The sequence below is a fragment of the Ornithorhynchus anatinus genome, chromosome 17 (assembly GCF_004115215.2).
Source record: "Ornithorhynchus anatinus isolate Pmale09 chromosome 17, mOrnAna1.pri.v4, whole genome shotgun sequence".
NCBI lineage: Eukaryota > Metazoa > Chordata > Mammalia > Monotremata > Ornithorhynchidae > Ornithorhynchus > Ornithorhynchus anatinus.
The window spans coordinates 37,695,077-37,714,860 of NC_041744.1; the positions used below are offsets into that span (position 1 = coordinate 37,695,077).

General features: G+C 57.9%; 2 protein-coding genes across 4 annotated transcripts in view; one reads left to right on the forward strand and one right to left on the reverse strand.

The window, feature by feature from the left end:
- Nucleotides 1–602: 602 nt before the first annotated feature.
- ECHDC2 (enoyl-CoA hydratase domain containing 2) lies at nucleotides 603–19,767 on the reverse strand. Of its 3 annotated transcripts, none has more exons than XM_029082752.2 (10): nucleotides 19,669–19,767; nucleotides 8,402–8,469; nucleotides 7,420–7,507; nucleotides 4,012–4,098; nucleotides 3,608–3,700; nucleotides 3,363–3,419; nucleotides 2,893–3,080; nucleotides 2,028–2,078; nucleotides 1,338–1,385; nucleotides 603–913 (listed from the first exon to the last, which is right to left on the reverse strand). In XM_029082752.2, exons 2-10 carry the CDS (start codon nucleotides 8,450–8,452, stop codon nucleotides 836–838), a joined length of 741 nt encoding a protein of 246 aa, XP_028938585.1. In that variant the 5' UTR covers nucleotides 8,453–8,469; nucleotides 19,669–19,767; the 3' UTR covers nucleotides 603–835. The 3 variants fall into 3 exon arrangements, with proteins under 3 accessions (XP_028938585.1, XP_028938583.1, XP_028938584.1); XM_029082750.1 differs by lacking the exon at nucleotides 19,669–19,767 and adding an exon at nucleotides 14,310–14,569; XM_029082751.1 differs by lacking the exons at nucleotides 2,028–2,078; nucleotides 19,669–19,767 and adding an exon at nucleotides 14,310–14,572.
- The window catches only part of SCP2 (sterol carrier protein 2), a 91,299-nt gene continuing 86,018 nt past the window's right edge, over nucleotides 14,504–19,784 (forward strand). Inside the window, exon 1 of the mRNA XM_029081836.2 lies at nucleotides 14,504–14,627. Coding sequence (XP_028937669.1) covers nucleotides 14,504–14,627 — 124 coding nt within the window. The remainder of the gene's footprint in view (nucleotides 14,628–19,784) is intronic.

Consider the following 19,784-nt stretch of genomic DNA (forward strand, 5'->3'; position numbering starts at 1 on the left):
CCACGGTTGACTCCACGGGTTGGTCTGGCTCCTCCGGGCAGCCGGAGCCGAGGGCAGCCGGCCTGGCTACGTTTACCAGGGGCTTGGGTTGAGAAGCCAGGAGCTGAGAGCGCGGACAAGGCCACAGGCGGGCAAGGGCAAGAGAGGTAGGGTATGAGCTGGGGGCAGGGCCTGCGGGAGTGGGTGGGCAGGCAAGAAGTTGTCCGTTCCCCAGGACGATTCCCCCAGCCCTTTGCAGGAACGAGGAGCACGGGCCTAGGAGTGGCGGTCAGAGCAGCTGGCCGGGGGGCTACAGCCAGGAGCTTCCCCCACTGGGGAAGGCGGAGAGTGCTGAGGGGCAGATAGGTGGGGTAGGCGCCAGGATCATCTCTGGCATCCGGGAGCAGCTCTGCGCTGTCAGAGGTCAGGTGCTCCGGCAAGCCCAAGGTCACCGACGAGCTACGGAGAAGCTCCTCTCTAGCACACCCCAGAGCCCCTCCCCGACCCGCACCACCACCACCCGCCGCTCACCGCTCCCAACGGCCCGTAGAGACACAGCCGACGGAGACACGGGCTGCGGAGACCCGGCCGGGACACGTGGGTCGCAGAGACATAGGCTGGGCTTCAACAGCGGCAGGGTAGAAACTTTATGGAGTGTGAGTTCACGCTCCCTGCTTCACCCTGGACAAGCCTCCTTCCTACGGGAAGCAACACAAAAGCTGGATGTGGGGGAGGGCAGGGGAAGGGGGCTGAGAGGAGCGTGGCTGGCCCAGTTGGGTGGGAGGCCGGAAGCTGGCGAGGAGTCCGGGAACGGAGGCCGGCCAGGGTTGGAGAGGGCTGGGCCTCCGCTGGAGCGTCACTGGCCCGTGAAGCGGGGGGGCCGCTTCTCCCGGAAGGCTGCCATGCCTTCCCGCCGATCACGGGTTGGGATGTTCTGCAGGGAGAGAGAAGGTGCCGGTGAGGCCGGAGCGCGGGGCCGTTTCCCACCCGGCCTGGCCCCTCCTGGCCTCCCACGCCCCTGCCGGTTGCCGAGTCAGCTCCCTCCTTGGCCCGCCACCCACCGGGCCCCCACACTACCCCTCCGCCCCCTGAGGCCGGGCACAGTCGGCAAGACTCTCGGCCCCACCTGGGGAGAGGTACTGGGGACCCACCCACCCGGCTCAGCGGGGCCCATCCTGGCCCGGCCGCCCCCTTCCCTAGGGGCAGAGAGAAAAGTCCGGGTTGAGTCTCGGAGCCACCGGCGTCTGCTGGGCCGTGGGGACGCACTGACCAGAAGCCCCGGTTCGAGCCCCCGGGGGGAACCGCGGGTCGGACTCCCCCTCCCCAGCTGAGCGCAGCCCCGGGCCGGCCGGTCCTACCTGAGCGTAGCAAAGCCCTTCGAGGGCCAGGCCCGATGCCAGGTCCATCTGGGGGAGCAGAGAGAGGCCGAGGCTGTCAGCGGGGTAACCCCGGAGAAACGCCGACACGGGCACGCGCCCCCGGCCGGCCCACGGCTCCCCCGACCCCAGCCTCGGGGCAGAAAGGGGACGGGCAGGTTGAAGTTCAGAACAGCCTGGGCTGCGCTGGGTGCTGGGGGTGGACTGGGGCGTGGACGGGAGGATGAGGCTGAGCTGTGCTGGGGATTGGACTGGGGACTGAACTGGGGATGGGACTGTGTTGAGCTGAGCTGGGAGTCGGGGGGCTGCATCCACCTCCTCCCTCCAGACAGGTATTTCTGGTTCTGCCCCAGTCCAGAGACCTTCAGGGTGGGAGGAGGGATGGAGGCGAGTCACATCAGCTTTCTCCCCCCAGCCCCTCCCACCACCCCCGTCGCGCCCCTTCCCGCCAGCCCCTGATCTGCTCTGTTCAGCCAGGCCCCTCGGCCCAACCTCCGAGATAGCCATCCACGGGCCAGCCCTCCAGCCCCCGGCCCCCTGGGGCTCAAACGGAGTCAAGCCACTGCCCCTGGGGCGGCCCCGGGTCCTGGAGCGGCCCGGCCCGCTGGATCAGGCCCCTACACCTGGGTCCCCGGGCTTCCCCTCCCCCCAGGGGCTGGGGACCCTCCTCACCTCCATCCCTCTGGACACGGCCACTTTGCCCAGTTTCACAGCGATGGGGGCCTGGGGAGAGGAACGGAAGGTGCCCTCTGGAAAACCAGGCCCGCGCCCCTCCCTGACCTCGACCTGCCCCAACCTGGACTGGGGGCATCCCGAGGGCAAGAATGCTGGGAAAGGGTCTACAAGCTGTGGTGGCTTAGTGTCCTCTCCCTCCCCTCCCGCCAGGCTGGATGGGACCGCTCCAAGTCATCTAGCCCATCCCCCCGTCTCCGGACAAGAATGCGGTCCAACCATCACAGCTCACCGTCTCCGGACCGGAAGACCCGCCAGTACAATGACCGGGATGTGTTAAGCGCACACTATGGGCCAAGCACTGGGGTTGATTCAATCTAAGCAGATCAGACACAGTCTCTTTCCCAAATGGAGCTCCCCGTCTACGTGGGAGGTGGAGCGGAGATTGTACCCTAACCACTCTTACTGATCCGCCACCACCAGCCGCCAGTCTTAGAAGTCTTGCCCCCGGAGTCCCGAAGTCTAACCTGAGTCCTTCCTGCTACGGGCTCATTTCCTGCGATCTGGTTTTTAGAGGAGAGGGATCCAGCCACCGCCCTCGGGGTGGAGGGGGGCCCGACCCTCGGGGTGCCCGCTGTCTGCACTAGGGGAGCCACCCTGGTCCGCGCCACCTTGGCTCGCTTCACCTCGGATGACTGACTGCCTCCCAACTCCAATCCCCCACCTCGATGCGGCCCGCTGGGGTCTTCTAGGGCTGCGGCGGGGAGGAGTGGAAAGACCGAGCCCTCCACACGCAGCCACACCCACTCCCCGCTCCTCTCCTCAGCGGGGGCCGTGCCCTCGCTGGTCTCGGCATGCCGCCCACCTGGGGCACGATCTCCAGGGCTAAGGCCAGGGCCCGGTGGTAGGCGGCGTCCCCATCCTGGTTCTGCTGCACGGCGTGGTTCACCAGCCCCATGCCCGCGGCCTCTTGCCCGTCCACGCGTCGCCCGGTGAAGATGAGCTCCTTGGCCAGGCCGGTGCCCACGCAGCGGGGCAGGCGCTGAGTCCCGCCTGCACAAGGGAAGGGGCGAAGGCGGGAGTGGGGGTATTGCGGGGCAGAACTCAAGCCCGGGGCCTCTGTGCCTGACTGGTACCAGTTGACCAAAGCTGGGGAAGGGATGGAGCGTCCCGCCAACACAAGGTGTGTCGGGGGGTGAGGGCCGGGAAGGGCACGGAGGAGTAGCCCGTGCCCTGGTGAGCAGGCCGGATGCGGGGCAGAGCTCAAGCCTAGGGTGGGTCTATGCGTCGGGGGGCGGAGGTGGGAGGGTGGGGGCCTCGTCGGTGGGAGGTTACCTGCCCCAGGAAGGAGTCCACGGGTTGTCTCGATCAGTCCCATGATGGCGGAGGAAGCTGCCCGCACCCGAGGAACGGAGGGCGAGAGACCAGACTTCTTTCCCCGTGTCGGAGGGGTCTCCCCGTCCCCGCCCGCCCCAAACCCACAGGTGCCCCGTTCAGGGGAAGCAGCGGGGGCCGGGGATCTCACCCCAAGACCCCTGGTCCCCACCACCCCAACCCCGAACCCGTCCCCGGCCACGCACCTGCCACGCGCAGGTCACAGGCCAAGGCGAGCTCCAGGCCCCCGCCCAGGGCGAAGCCATCCATGGCGGCGATGGTGGGGGCGGGGAACGCGGCTGTGGGGCAGACCCAGGAGACCGCGGCCTCAGCCCCAACCGGTCGGCCCTCACCAGCCGGCCCTGACCCGGAACGGGGGCCGTCACGGGGGCCTTGTGCTCCCAGCCACCCCCCCTTCACTCAGGCAGGGTTGCTCCTCTGCACCTCAGTTTCCCTGGGTGTACAAGAGGCAGCAGCAGGGGCAGGTCAGGGTGGGTCACCTTAGTGGAGGGGGGAAGGGATAGGAGCGGCTGGGGACATGCTGGGGAAAGGGCTGGGGCAGGGCTGGAAGCAGGGAAGGGAGACGGGGAGGGGGTGGCCTGGCCCATACCAATCTCATCCATCAGTGTCCGGAGACGCTGCACGAAGGGTCCCACCTCGGCGTCGCTCATCTGCTCACGCTCCTTCAGGTCAGCGCCTGGGGCGGAGGGACGCGGGGGCAGAGTTGAGGCCCCGAGCAGCGACCCCGGGGTCAGAGCAGGGGGCCCCGGGGTGTACGGAAAGGGACTAGCCATGCGGGCCGCAGGGCAGAGCAGGGGGCCTGGGGATGTTGGGGAGGGGAGTGGCGATGCGGTCAGCGGGGCAGAGCAGGGGGCTTGGATTGAGGGAGCGATGGATGCTGCTCATTGGTGCAGAGCAGGGCTGGGGGGATTGACTGAAGCAGAGCTGCCCCATCCCCAACTCCCCACCCCAGGGCCCAGTGGAAAAGCTGCCCTAGAACACCTGGCTTCCTGAGAGAGGAATGAAGAGGCCGTCCAGTCCCAGCCCCGGCCCTGTTCACAACACAAGTCTACCCTCCCCTCCACTCCCTCAGCCAGCCCAGTCCCCGCCACAAAACGACCCCAGCCCTGTTCTCGGCACAATTTTCACCCCCCTACCACTCCCCGAACACTTCAGCCGGCACAGCCAGGGCCCAAGGTCCAGCCCCAGCCCTGTTCCTAGCCTAATTCTCCCCATCCCCCCACGACGCCAGCCAGCACAGCCTCAGCACAGCCTCCGCACAGCTCCAGGCCCAGCCCTGTTCTCCCCACCTCCCCAGCACCTCAGGCAGCGGGAACGTCCTCAGGCCCATCCCTTGCCCAGGCCGTTCTGAGCTCGAACCTGTCTGGCTACCCCCTGGCTCCTGCCCCGAGCCCGGGGCTTTGCTGCACATGTTGGCATTTCCGCGTTTCCATATTTAATTTTGTTCCGAGCCGGGGCTGAGCCCACGGTCCTGGAGAAGAGGCTCCGGGGCCCTAACGGCCAAGAGCATCCCAGACCCCAACCCATGCCTCGGGCCCCCCCGGCCCTAGCACACCATCGCCAGGAGCAAATGCCCCGGGGGGCGCCCCTGCTAGCCAGGGGCAGAACGGCTGACAACGCTCATCGTGTCCCAGGGGCCGGCCTGGGCAAGGGCAGGCAGACAGGCAAACCCTTCTCTCCCCATCTCGGAGCCAGGGGCTCAGGCTGGGTCCGACACCTCACCCCCCAGAGACCCGGCTCCCCGAGTCGTGGAAACTCAATCCTGGTCCGGGATCGGTCCGGGCCCGGTGCGAGCTCGGGCCCCGCCTCCGGGATGCACTTCGCCCATCAAACCTGGCCCACGGGCTGAAAGCTCCTTGATGGCAGCGAGGATGCCTGCCCTCCCCGGAAGCGCCCAATCGATCAATCGATAGTATTTATTAAACGCTTACTGGGTGCAGAGCACCCCACTAAGCGCTTACCCATTGATCGATCGATTGAGACTCCAGCTCCCCACAGTGCCGGCGGGAAGCACCGAAGGGGGACTGGCTGGGATTCGGACCCCTGGTGGGGCAGGGGATGCTCCTGGGATCCAGCAGGTCGCAGCGGGGCTACAAGCAGTGGAGGCAGAGGCGGGCTGGGAACGCAGGATGTGGGTTCAGGCTCGGTTAGGCCACTCACTTGCTGGGTGAGCTCGGACAAGTCACCTGACCTCTCTCTGGGGCCAGTTCTCCATCTGCAGAGTGGGGATGGTCCCAGCCAGCTGCCTCATCACACCTAGGGCCCAGAGATCTGACTGAGGCTCCGGCTGCGTGGGTGGGCGGGAACTCACCGGACAGGTGACTGAGCTTTTCAATCAGGTGGGCTGGGTCAGCTCCAACTTGAAGAACTGGTTTCAAAATGCCATACCGTCGCCTCTAAGGCACTTCTTTCAGCCCTCTTCCCCTCCACGGACCCTTGGTTTTCTCCCCTCCCCTCAAGCCCGCAAGCTTTGCTCTTCTCAAGCCAACCTTCTCTCGTCTCTCTCAGCAGTGTCCCTTGGCTCCCTCCCTCCCTCCCATCTTGCCTGGAACTCCCCCCAACTTCGCATCTGGCAGACCACCACTCTCCTCATCTTCAAGCCCCCACCTACCTTTTTATGGTATTCGTTAAGCACTTCCTCTGCGCCAGGCACTTGTATTAAGTGCTGGGGTACCTCCAAGATAGGCTAGACACAGTTCGTGTCCCTCCTGGGGCTCAGAGTCTTCCCCCCTATTTTACAGATGTGGTAACTGAGGCCCAGAGCAGTTAAGTGACTTGCCCAAGGTCACAAAGCAGACAAGTGGTGGAGCCAGGATTAGAACCCAAGTCCTTCTGAATCCACTAAGCCGTGCTGCTTCTAAACCAGCAGGCCTTCTCTAGTTTCTCATCCCCTCCAACCTATCTTCCCTGCCACTGCCAGTTCAGCACCTGTGTGTCACTTAAACACTTGGGTAGAGAGGCAGCGTGGCTTAGTGGAATGAGCAAGGGCCCGGGAGCCTGGGTTCTAATCCTGGCTCTACCGCATACCTGTGTGACCTTGGGCAAGTCACTTAACTTCTCTGCGCCTCAGTCCCCTCACCCACAGAATGGGGATTCGATCCCCGTTCTCCCACCTATTTAGACCGTGAGCCCCTTGGGGGACCAGGTGATCTTGTACCTACCCCAGAGCCTATGACGGTGCTTGGCACACAGCAGGTACTTAAATGCTACGATTATTATTAAAGTTACCCCACTCTCTCAACTACAGTGCTTTATGTACAGACCTTTAAATTCTGTTGCTTCCTACCTGTAATTTATTTTAGTGCCTTTCTCTCCCCTGCCAGATTGCAAGCTCCTTGAGGGCAGGGATCCCCATCTACTGACTCTCCTGGACTCTCCCAAGTCCTTAGTATCATGGCTGATTAACTTACATCCACCTCAACGCTTGGAACAGTGCTTAAGACAAAGTAATAAATGCCATAAAAAAGTAAACATTCGATCACTACCACTGATTGATTGATTGTGACGCCAGGAATTGCCTTTCTAAGGCTAGATGCCGAGAACTGTTGAGAAGGTTCCCCGGGGGAACATCACGAGGAAAATCCCGGGGGCATTTGCCGGCAGTTACTAGCTCCGATGTGGTTTTCATCCGGCGCCTTGGCCCGATTCCTCCCAGCACCGCAACTCCCATCTCCCCAGCCTCGTCTTCTTCCTTTCTGTGCCACCTATGCATTTGGGTCCCTACCCTCTAAGCACTTCGATCCTCATCCCCAGCCCCACAGTCCGCTTCTTCGCTTGTAATTTTTTACAAAATGTCTGCAGCCCCTGCTAGACTGTCAGCTTCTCATGCTTTCCAACTCTCCCAAGCGCTTAGCTGAGCACTCAATAAATGCCACTGATTGATTGAGAGGGAAGATGGGGTGAGTGGAAATCGTGACAGCAGGAGTGATCCCTGAGGGATGCCGGTGGGGGGAGAAGGAGTACGTGGAGGAGGGAGGGAAGGGCCGTGCTACTTTACCTGCGCAAAATACCCCTTTCACGGCACTCCTGACCACCACCACCCGAACTCCGCTGTCTCCACGCAGCCGGTCCAGTGCAGCAAACCACTGAGAGGGGGAGATGCTTCGGTCAGGGTGGCGGGAGTCAGATCCCGCACCCCCGGCCTGGCGCTGCCCGACCCGCTTTAGCTGCTGGGGGTTCGGAAGCCCCCTCTCCAAAGGCGAATGGTCAGGGACCCCCCCAGTGGGGCGGGGGCAGTGGGGAGTTGGACCCCCGAGGTTAGGATCAGAACCCAGGGATCAGTTTGAGGTCCGGCCGCCCCGATCGAGGTGTCTGTGTCTCCCTCGGAGATCTTCCCGCAGGGGCGAGAGAAGGGCAGGCAGACTAGCTGCCAAACCAACATGTCCAGACCTGCCAGGGCAGGTGGGCTTCATATACTGAACCCACAGCGGAGAGAGGAGTGTATTGGTGGGAGGGACATCTCTCTGGGGCTCTCTCCATGGAAACCCTGGATCTGGGCCGTCAGGCCATCCCGTCCCCAGGTGTGAGGCGAGAGTGGAACTGGAAGTCTCCGAGTGGGCTTCGACTCTCCGGTCTGCACCAGCAGGAGCGGGGGTCACCGAGGGCCGGGCCGGACCGGTGACGGCTCAGCTGCTTCCTTCCGGGCACAGCCCGACCGGTCCCGCTGCGCTCGACCCAGGTCCGTGGCCCCCGGCCAGCCATTCCCGTCTCCAGGCCACCGGCCGGGGCCGGGCTTCCGGTGCTCCCACCTGACGGGAGCTATCTCCTACCCCGTAAGCTCTAGGGGGTCAGGGGGTAGGAGGGGAGACCCCGAGTTCAACTTCTTTCTCTCCCCTGCTCCCTGCAGAGGGGCAAGTTCTGAAGCCTCCACTTTCCCATCTGTGAAATGGGGCCCAGCATCCTGGAGACACTGAAGCCCGATGGGGCTTCTCCCCTCTGGAGCCGTGAGGATGGGGACGGGGGACACACACCCCACTCACCTCACTGATAAAGACCTTCCCCAAGGAATTCCGGGCATGGGGCCTGTTCATCAGAATTTCGGCAATTCCTGTGCGAGAGAGAGAGAGTCAGAGACCACATCCTTCCGGCCCAGTCCAGGGCTGGCTCATCCGGCTCCGTTCCCAGAGGATATTTAAAGGGTGGGAATGGGGGGCTGGGGGTTGGAGAAAGGTCACTCCTACTAGGCTAGGAAGCAATAACATCACTTGGGTACAGAGCTTGGCACCCAGTAAGCGCTTTAAAAGTTCTAACACTACGCCTAGCCCCCGGCTCTCACCGTCCGTCAACCTTCCCGCCCCGTCCCCCAGAGCGACGCCCATTAACTGTCCCTAACCCACAGACCACGGAAGCTCCAGACTGGGGTTTCTGACTCCACGCGAAGGGCCTCTTTCCAGCTGCCCTTGGGTCTGGGCTTGCTCTTCCAGCAAGGCAAACCTCTAACTTTCCCACTTCCCTCCTCTCTCCTCACAGACTCTGCTCCATATCAAGTCTCCTCCCTAAAACCTAGACTCCCCTCATGCCCAGCTCCACTCAAGCCAGTAACCAACAGATGGGTGGAATTTATTGAGCACTTACTCCATACTCAGTGACTTGGAGAATACAATAGAGTTAATAGCCACTAAAATCACATCTCCTCCGGGACATTCCCCGAGCCACTACTGCGTCGCCTACGCGCTCGAGTCCGTATCCCCTGAGCCCCACCTCACCCCACCCCATCACGTACAGATCGTTAAATTTTGGTGTTTCTTCCGCCCTGCAATCAATCCTTAGTGTCTCTCTCCCCTGCCAGTCTGTAAGCACCTTGGCGGGGATTGTGTTTACTAACTTTATTGCACTCTCCCAAGTCACCCTTCCATCTCCCCACAATTGTTTCCTTGAAGTAAATGTCTACATAGCTGCAGCTGGTTGGTTTCCAGGCATTAATCAGGGTTATTAGTAATAATAATAATAATAACAAGAGCATTTTTTTAGCCAAGCATTGCACTAAAAGCTGGAGTAGATCCCAGAAAATCTGGTTGGACAGAGTCCCCAACCCACATGGGGCTCACAGTCTAAGTGGGAGAGGGAAGAGGCATTCATCCCCATTTTACAGAGGAGAAAACCGAGGCCCAGAGGAGTGAAACGACTTGCCCGAGGTCACACAGCAGGCAAGTGGATAAGCCTGGATGAGAACCCAGGTCCTCTGACTCTCAGGCCTAGGCTCCTTCCACTAGGTCATGCTGCTTCCCAATCTTGCCAGATACGGGGGGAATAGGCACGGTCAGTTCAGTGTCCCGGGGAGTCCCGCACACTGGGAGACTCCCAGTGGCCACCAGCTCAGGACACGGGCAGGATTCCCCAGCATCAAACTGGGCAGGCTGCCTGGCACTGGACGCAGCCACCTCACGTCTACCAACGCTGTTGCGTTGTGCTCTCCCGAGCGCTTGGTACAGTGCTCTGCACAGAGGCCCTCAGTAAACACCACTGATTGATAGCTGGCCTCCTCCAAGAAGGGCTGGGGACTGGGCTTCTTCTCACCACGGTTGAAGTGAACAAACAGGTGGTTTTTCACCCCTGTTTGACTTTGCCTCTACAAATACACAGGGCAAATATTTTCCAGTTGGTCGGTACTGACCCCGCTAAATGAGTCAGCTGGGCCGAACCGCCGACCTCCCCCTCCCCCCGAGGTCACTCACTCTTTGAACGCGGACTCCGCTCCCGGCGGGAAGGTTTCTGGCCGGACCCCTCTCCTCCTCTCGCTCCAACAACCTGCTCCCACCAGTTCCCCGCCCACCCCGGGGGCACCACGGTTGGCACTGGAGGGCCGGGGTCAAGGCGACGCCCGAGCCCATCGGAAAGCTGTTCAGCTGAGGGTGGCGATGCCCAGCGCTCCGACCGGGAGAATCGGGCCCGGCTGAAAGTTCCCCCAGTTGGCCTGCTCATTCATTCAATAGTATTTATTGAGCGCTTACTATGTGCAGAGCACTGTACTAAGCACTTGGAATGTACAAATTGGCAACAGATAGAGACGGTCCCTGTCCATTGACGGGCTTACAGTCTAATCGGGGGAGACACATAATAATAATGTTGGTATTTGTTAAGCGCTTACTATGTGCCGAGCACTGTTCTAAGCGCTGGGGTAGACACAACACATGGACAAAAACAGTAGCAATAAATAGAATCAAGGTGATGTACAACTCATTAACAAAATAAATAGGGTGATAAAAATATATACAAATGAGCGGACAAGCACAGTGCTGAGGGGAGGGGAAGAGAGAGGGGGAGGAGCAGAGGGAAAGGGGGGGAAAGAGGGCTTAGCTGAGGGGAGGTGAAGGGAGGGCAGAAGGGCAGCAGAGGGAGCAGAGGGAAAAGGGGAGCTCAGTCTGGGAAGGTCTCCTGGAGGAGGTTGAGCTCTAAGTAGGGCTTTGAAGAGGGGAAGAGAATTAGTTTGGCGGAGGTGAGGAGGGAGGGCGTTCCAGGATCGCGGGAGGACGTGGGCCAGGGCCAACTGCTTTATGCACTGGGCCTTCTTGCAATTTATGACCATTTTTAATGGGATTTTGCTACTTCATCAATTAATAGTCATTGATTTAATTCCAGCCAGATAGCCCAAGGGCTTCCGGCAGCGTTTCGCCGACAAGCCGGGGCCAAGAGCTCATTTATAATAGTAATAATAATGTTGGTATTTGTTAAGCGCTTACTACATGCAGAGCACTGTTCTAAGCGCTGGGGTAGATACAGAGTAATCAGGTTGTCCCATGTGAGGCTCCTAGTTAATCCCCATTTTACAGATGAGGTCACTGAGGCCCAGAGAAGTTAAGCGACTTGCCCAGAGTCGCCCAGCTGACAAGCGGTGGAGTCGGGATTAGAACCCATGACCTCTGACTCCCAACCCCGGGCTCTTTCCACTGAGCCGTGCCGCTTCTCAAGCCTCTTGGCTCATTCCCGGTGTCGACCGCTCGGTTCGTTGACTCTGATGGGAAGCGGCACGGCCTAGTGGATAGAGCACTGGCCCGGGAGTCGAAAAGACCTGGGTTCTGATTCCGGCTCTTACACTTGTCTGTGTGACCTTGGGCAGATCTCCTAACTTCTTTGGGCCTCAGTCACCTCATCTGTGAAATGAGGACTGAGACTGTGCGCCCCGTGTGGGATGGGGGCTGTGTCCAACGAGATCTGCTCGTATTCACCCCAGGGGTCGGTCCAGTACCTGGCACATAGTAAGCGCTTAATAAATCCCACAATTATATTATTATTATGCTAGTGGGTGTTCTTTGCCCTTTGTATTTTTACCTCATCTCCTCACTGGGATGGTGACTCTGTCTGACCCTGTTATGTTTGTAACATTCTCAACACAGTAAGCAACAGCTTAGCAAACACCATAATCCTTCCCCCAGCTCCCTTTCCAAGAGGGAAAGGGAATGTGTCCCACCTGATTATCCTGCATCTACCCCAGCACTTAGTACAGTGCTTGGCACCTAGAGAGCACTTATTACATGCCACGATAATCATTCCCATTATTGCTTTTCGATCCCTGCCCTAGGGCCTGGTACCCACCCGGCACGGCAGCGATTACAGTTGCTCAGCCTCTCTGGGTGACCCCAGGAGTTGCCGGACCTCACGGCCCCAGAGCAGCCGGTGTGACCGCGCTCCGGCCACGGCGTGGGAGGAGCGGGCCGGGCTCCGCAGCCCTTGTTCGGAAAGAAACCAGCCTCGGTGGTCCTCCACAGAGCAGGGAGCGGGTGGGTGGTGGTGGGGAGGGCAGTCTCCTCAGGACGCTGCAAGCGTCTCGGTCCCGGCTGACCTCGTGGCAGGGTTCTCTGGTCGGGACTTCTGCCTGGCAGTCCTCTGAGGGCTTTGGGTTGGAACGGGGGAAACTGCCGGTGGGTGGGCTTCCTCCCCGCCGCGTCCCTGAGACAGAAGCAGAGGGTGCTGGGCACTGTGGGCGGACAGCTTTAATGTCCCCGGAGGGTGGGCTCCTCTGCTCGGGTGGGGGGCACGTGCGGGCAGAGCGTCATTTCCCCAGTGACTTCGAGAGAAAGGAAGGGGATGGAGAGGGGGGTGTCTGACTGGAGGTTTTGGGGGTGGAGGGAGGAGGAGGGAGGTTGGGTTTTGTTTGGTCTAAATCACCACATCCCACCTGCCGGCTGGGTGGGGAGTCTAACCGGGGCCCCTCCTCTCCCATCTCGTTCATTCATTAGTATTTACTAAGTACTTACTGTGAGCAGAACACTGTACTAAGCGCTTGGGAGGGTACGATATAACAATCAACAGACACTTTCCCTGCCAGCAATGAGTTTACAGTCTAGAGGGAGAGACAGGCTTGAGGCCCTGGGGTCGGGGTGCCCCGGCATGGCGGCGGAGGAGGGTCCGGGCTCTTTTGGGGTGGGGGAGTGGGGTCTCTGGGTCAGTCCCCATGACGGGGGGGAAGGGGCAGGCAGGAGGGCCTGGGCAACGAGTCCACCCCGGGGAGCGGGCCACCTTCCTAGGATGGGGTCCTAGCCCAAGTTGGGGTCACGTCCAGCTCCGGTGGGTGGGAGCAGCGGCCCATTCCCGGGGCTCCCCGAGACCCCTCTCTGCCCTTCCAGGGCCACGGAGGTGGTGTGGATCCGTGGAAAAAGCCCGGGTTTGGGAGTCAGAGGTCGTGGGTTCTAATCCCGGCCTCCACCGCTCGCCGGCTGGGTGACTGTGGGCAAGTCACTTCACTTCTCTGGGACTCAGTGACCTCATCTGGAAAATGGGGATGGAAACTGTGAACCCCATGTGGGACCACCTGATCACCTTGTGTCCCCCAGAACATAGAACAGTGCTTTGTACATAGTAAGCGCTTAACAAATACCACCATTTATTTTCCCAGACTGAGCTTCCCCTTTTCCCTCTGCTCCCGCCCCCTTCCCCTCCCCTCAGCACTGTGCTCATTTGGATAGATTTTTATTCCCCTGCTTATTTTGTTACTGAGGTGTACATCCCCCTCATTCTATTTATCATCATCAATGTTGTCTTGTTTTTGCCTGTCTGTCTCCCCCGATTAGACTGTGAGCCCGTCATGGGCAGGGATTGTCTCTATCTGTTGCCGATTTGTATATTCCAAGCGCTTAGTACAGTGCTCTGCACATAGTAAGCACTCAATAAATACTATTGAATGAATGAGGGGGGACTAACTTGGGAGACACCTCATTTTGGTGGGGGGAGCTCAGCTGAAGCAGCACAGCGTAGTGGACTTCCACGGGCCTGGAAGTCAGAGGGTCATGGGTTCTAATCCCAGTCCCGCCACTGGTCTGCAGTGTGACCTTGGGCCGGTCACTTCACTTCTCTGGCCCTCAGTCCCCTCCTCTGCAAAATGGGGATTGAGACTGGGAACCTAATGTGGGAACAGGGCTGTGTCCAACCCCATTTGCCTGGATTCATTCAGCAGTACTTATTGGGTGCTTACTAGGAGCAGAGCACTGTACTGAGCGCTTGGAATGTACAATTGGGCAATAGAGAGAGACCATCCCTGCCCAATGACGGGCTCACGGTCTGAACGGGCTCCAGTCTAAACTTCGATCTGCCTTACTGCTTGGAGAAGCAGTGCGGCTCAGTGGAAAGAGCCCGGGCTTGGGAGTCAGGGGTCATGGGTTCGAATCCCGACTCCGCCGCTTGTCAGCTGTGTGACTTTGGGCAAGTCGCTTCACTTCTCTGGGCCTCAGTTCCCTCATCTGGAAAATGGGGATTAACTGTGAGCCTCACGTGGGACGACCTGATGACCCTGGATCTCCCCCAGCGCTCAGAGCAGCGCTCTGCACATAGTAAGCGCTTAACACATACCAACATTATTATTATCACTCCAGGGCCTGGCACACAGCAGGTACTTCACAGATGTCATCATCCTAATTATCATGATTATTTGAGTTATTGGCTGAGCGCACTCACCGCCGTGTTCTCCGGCCAGCGTCCGCACCTGCACCTCGGGGTCCCCGGGGTGGCCCCGCGCGCCGCCGTAGCCCCGGCCCGGGCTGCCGCCGGCGGGTCCGGGGGCTCCCTCCGGCCGGACCAGCCGGAGACCGGTCGCCCCGCGGCCCGGGGGCCGCAGCGCTTGGCGCAGCGTTGGGCGCAGGACGGGAAGCATGGAGCCGGGCTCGCTCGGTCCGTCGGTCCCGGCGCGGGGCGAGAGGCGCGGCGCCCCCTGCCGGCCCTCCGTCGGAACACCCGGCCGGGCAACCCCGCCCCGCCCGGACCGCGTGACGGCACGTGCGCCGCGCCCCCTGCCGGCCCCCCGAGGGAACACCCGGCGGGGCAACCCCGCCCCGCCCGGAGCGCGAGAGCGCGCGCGAGGGGCGGGAGGCGCAGCGCCCCCTGCCGGCCCTCCGCGGGCCCCGAGCGGCCCCGCCCGGCCCGGCCCGGCCCTCCCATGTTCAATTCATTCCTTCACTCAATGGTCTTTATAATAATGATGGTGGTATTTGTGAAGGGCTTACTATGTGCAAAGCACTGTTCTAAGCGCTGGGGGGGGATGCAAGGTGATCAGGTTGTCCCACGTGGGGCTCACAGTTTTCATCCCTCTTTTCCAGTTGGGGAACTGAGGCCCAGAGAAGTGACGTGACTTGTCCACAGTCACAGAGTTGACAAGTGGCAGAGGCGGGATTCGAACCCATGACCTTTGACTCCCAAGCCCGGGCTCTTTCCACTGAGCCACGCCGCTTCTCTATTTATGGAGCGCTTACTATGTGCAGAGCACTGGATTAAGCATTCGGAGTGGACAATGCGGCGACGGATAGAGACAATCCCTGCCCAATAACGGGAGAAGCAGCGTGGCGCGACTCAGTGGAAAGAGCCCGGGCTGGGGAGTCAGAGATCATGGGTTCAAATCCTGCCTCCACCTCTTGTCAGCTGTGTGATTTTGGGCAAGTCCCTCAGTTACCTCATCTGTAAAATGGGGGTTATAACTGTTAGCCCCATGTGGGACAACCTGATTACCTTGTATCTCCCCTTTCCCCCTGCGCTTAGAACAGTGCTCTGCACACAGTAAGTGCTTAATAATGTTGGTATTTAAGTGCTTACTATGTGCAGAGCACTGTTCTAAGCGCTGGGGTAGATACAGGGTAATCAGCTTGTCCCACATGAGGCTCACAGTCTTCATCCCCATTTTACAGATGAGGGAACTGAGGCACAGAGAAGTTAAGTGACTTGCCCACAGTCACAGAGCTAAGTGGCAGAGGCAGGATTCAAACCCATGACCTTTGACTCCCAAGCCCGGGCTCTCTCCACTGAGCCACGCTGCTTCTCTGCAACAAATGCCAACATTATTATTTTTATTATTATTATTATTATTAAACGGCTCTGTCCAGTTCTGCCTTAGGTCGGCCCAGATAGAAATCTCTAAACTCTGTTTCTTCCCCCTACTTGTCATTTATCATCACCACCTTCGGTGGTATTTATTGAGCGCTCTCTGCAAAGCACTCTGCTAAACACTCGGGAAAAGGCAAAAGAACAGAGTTAGCAGATCCTCACTCTAGGCTTCAAGGCTCTCCATCACCTTGCCCCTTCCTACCTCTCCTCCCTTCTCTCTTTCTACCGCCCACCCCACATGCTCCGCTCCTCTGCCGCCCACCTCCTCACCATCCCTCGGTCTCGCCCATCCCGCCGTCGACCCCCGGGTCACGTCCTCCCGCGGTCCCGGAACGCCCTCCCTCCTCACCTCCGCCAAATTGATTCTCTTTCCCTCTTCAAAACCCTACTTAAAACTCACCTCCTCCAAGAGGCCTTCCCAGACTGAGCTCCTCTTCTCCCTCTACTCCCTCTGCCATCCCCCCTTTACCTCTCCGCAGCTAAACCCTCATTTTCCCCTTTTCCCTCTGCTCCTCCACCTCTCCCTTCCCATCCCCACAGCACTGTACTCGTCCGCTCAACTGTACATATTTTCGTTACCCTATTTATTTTGTTAATGAATCGTACATCGCCTTGATTCTATTTAGTCGCCATCGGTTTTTACGAGATGTTCTTCCCCTCGACTCTGTTTATTGCCATCGTTCTTGTCTGTCCGTCTCCCCCGATTGGACCGTAAGCCCGTCAAACGGCAGGGACTGTCTCTATCTGTTGCCGACTTGTTCATCCCAAGCGCTTAGTACAGTGCTCTGCACATAGTAAGCGCTCAATAAATACTATTGAATGAATGAAAGATACACGTCCCTTGCCCATAATGAGTTTACAGTCTGTTCCGGCCTCGCTCTCCGCAGCCAGAACGTGAACTCCCCGAGGGCAGGGATCATGTCTACTATTATTTTTTCCAAACGCTTAGCCCAGTGTTCATTCAGTAAAGGCCACTGATTGAGGGGTTCTGGACCCACTTTTCCAGGGAGTTTTCTATTCCACGTCAGGTCTTGTGGCTGCTGCCTCACGCTGACTCATATCGCCCTGGGATTTTCACCCCTCCCTTGCCCCACAGCACTTATGTACATAACTGTGATTTGTTTATTCATATTAATGTCTGTCATCCCCTCTAGACCTTAATCTCACCGTGGTTAGGGAACAGATCTACCCACTCAGTTATATCTCCCAAATGCTTAGAACAGTGCTCGGAAGACAGTAAGTGCTCAATAAATATGATCGATTGAATGACTGGCTCAAGTTTACTGTCCGGAAGAAGGCTGTGGTAAACCACTTCTGTATTTCTACTAAGAAACTCTAAGAATACACTACTAGGACGATTGCAGATGGAGGAGGGGCGTCCTGGGAGAGATGTGTCCACGGAGACCACTCGACAGCATAAGAGGGGACTCTCCCGAGCACTCAGTACAGTGCTGTGCACACAATAAGTGCTAAATTCACGCACCTGAATGAAGGAATGGCTCACGGTCTAAAAGGGGGAGAGAGACAACAAAACAAAACAAAACAAGAGCAGGCATGAGCAGGCCTGCTCTTTGACTTTGGGCACGTTACCACCTCTCGAAGCCTCCATTTCCACCTGTATAAAATGGGGATAAACCTGATTTTCCTTCCTCTTAGTGTGTGGACGCCAGGTGGGATAAAGGCCATCTGATCTGGAGATCTTATACCAAAGTCAACCACAGCCTGGCTTGCCAAGTAAGCATGTAGCAATCGCAAATTATTAACCTTTTGGGGTCAGTGTCCTGCCTCTTCCTACTGGCAAGAGGCAGCGGGGCTTAGTGGAAAGAGCACGGACTTGGGAGTCAGAGGTCATGGGTTTTAATCCCGACGCTGCCGCTTGTCAGCTAGCTGTGTGACCTTGGGCAAGTCACTTAACTTCTCTGTGCCTCCGTTACCTCATCTGTAAAATGGGGGTGAAGACTATGTGCCCCACGTGGGACAACCTGATGACCTTGTATCTACCCCAGGGCTTAGAACAGTGCTTGGCGCTTAACAAAAACCAACATTTATTATTATTATTACTGTCCAGAAGCAGTGAGATGCTGGCCTCCCCTGATTCATTCTTCTTCCCTCCATTCAGGCCACACCCCCCACCCCAACAACCAACTCGACTTCTGGGGATTTCCTCTCCACTTAGACACTCAGACCCACCCATAGACCCTCCTATCCCTAATTTATTTATTTATATTATTAATGTCTCTCTCCCCCCCACCCCCAAGACTTCTAAGCTCTCTTTGGTCAGGAAACATGTCCACCAACTGTTATATTGTACTCTCCCAAGTGTTTAGTACAGTGCAGAGCACACAGTAAGCACTCAATGTGATGGATGGATTGATACCTACTTATCTACAGACCTTAATCTTTGAGCACTTTATTTATTTCACCTATCCATTTTTATATTCTGTTCTATCTGCAAACTCTTTTGCATCTGTCTCCACTGCTAGACTGTAAACTAGTTGAGGGCAGGGATTGTGTCTCTGAAATTGTGTCTCTGAAATGAGAAGCAGCGTGGCTCAGTGGAAAGAGCACGGACTTTGGAGTCAGGGCTCATGAGTTCGAATCCCAGCTCTGCCACTTGTCGGCTGTGTGACTGTGGGCAAGTCACTTAACTTCTCTGTGCCTCAGTTCCCTCATCTGTAAAATGGGGATTAAGACTGTGAGCCCCACGTGGGACAACCTGATTCCCCTATGTCTACCCCAGTGCTTAGAACAGTGCTCGGCACATAGTAAGCGCTTAACAAATACCAACATTATTAAATCTGTTGTGCCCTCCCAAGTGCTCAATACACAATAGATGTTCAATCAATGCTTTATGGGTTTTAAACGCCTGCTGTGTGACCTTGGGCAAGTCACTTACTGTGCCTCAGTTTCTTCATCTGGGGCAAGTGGGATTGAGTACTCATTCTTCTTTCCCCTAAACTGTGATCCCCAAGTGGGATAGGAACTGCATCTGATCTGATCGTATTGTATCTGTCCTGGCGCTTCGGACATACCAATCGTCTTTATTGAGCCCTTACTATGTGCAGAGCACTGTACTAAGCACCTGGGAGAGCACAAGACAACATTATTAGCAGATACTTTCCCTGCCCACAGTGAGCTTACGGTCTACAGGGGGAGAGAGACATGAATGTGACAGACAGACAGTACTATGAACACTTTAACAAATGCAGTTATTTTTATCTACCATCTTAAAAGCAGTAATTATGTGAACAGTTATGATCAAGATGGAAAAATGTGGCATTTGCAATTAATAGGCAATAATAATTAAGATGGCATATGAGAAGCCGCGTGGCCCAGTGGAAAGAGCCCATGCTTGGGAGTCAGAGGCCATGGGTTCGAATCCCGGAGCTGCCACTTGGCAGCTGTGTGACTATGGGCAAGTCATTTCACTTCTCTGGGCCTCAGTTACCTCATCTGTAAAATGGGGATGAAGACCGGGAGGCTCAAGTGGGACAACCTAATGACCTGTATCTACCCCAGGGCTTAAAACAGTGCTCTGCACATAGTAAGTGCTTAACAACTACCAACATTATTATTATTATTGTCAGCCGGGTGACTGTGGGCAAGTCCTTTCACTTCTCTGTGCCTCAGTTCCCTCATCTGTAAAATGGGGATTAACTGTGAGCCTCACGTGGGACGACCTGATGACCCTGGATCTCCCCCAGCGCTTAGAACAGTGCTCTGCACATAGTAAGCGCTTAACAAATACCAACATTATTATGATTATTGTCAGCCGTGTGACTGTGGGCAAGTCCTTTCACTTCTCTGGGCCTCAGTGACCTCATCTGGAAAATGGGGATTAACTGGGAGCCTCACGTGGGACGAGCTGATGACCCTGGATCTCCCCCAGCTCTTAGAACAGTGCTCTAAGCGCTTAACAAATACCACTATTATTAGTAAGCGCCTAATTGTCCGGCGGAGGGCAAGGGCAGGCGAAGCAGGACGGCAGAAGCGGAGCCCCGGCCCGTCGACGTCCAGCTCCCGAAGGCCTCAGCGGCGGCACGAGGCCGTCGGCGCCAA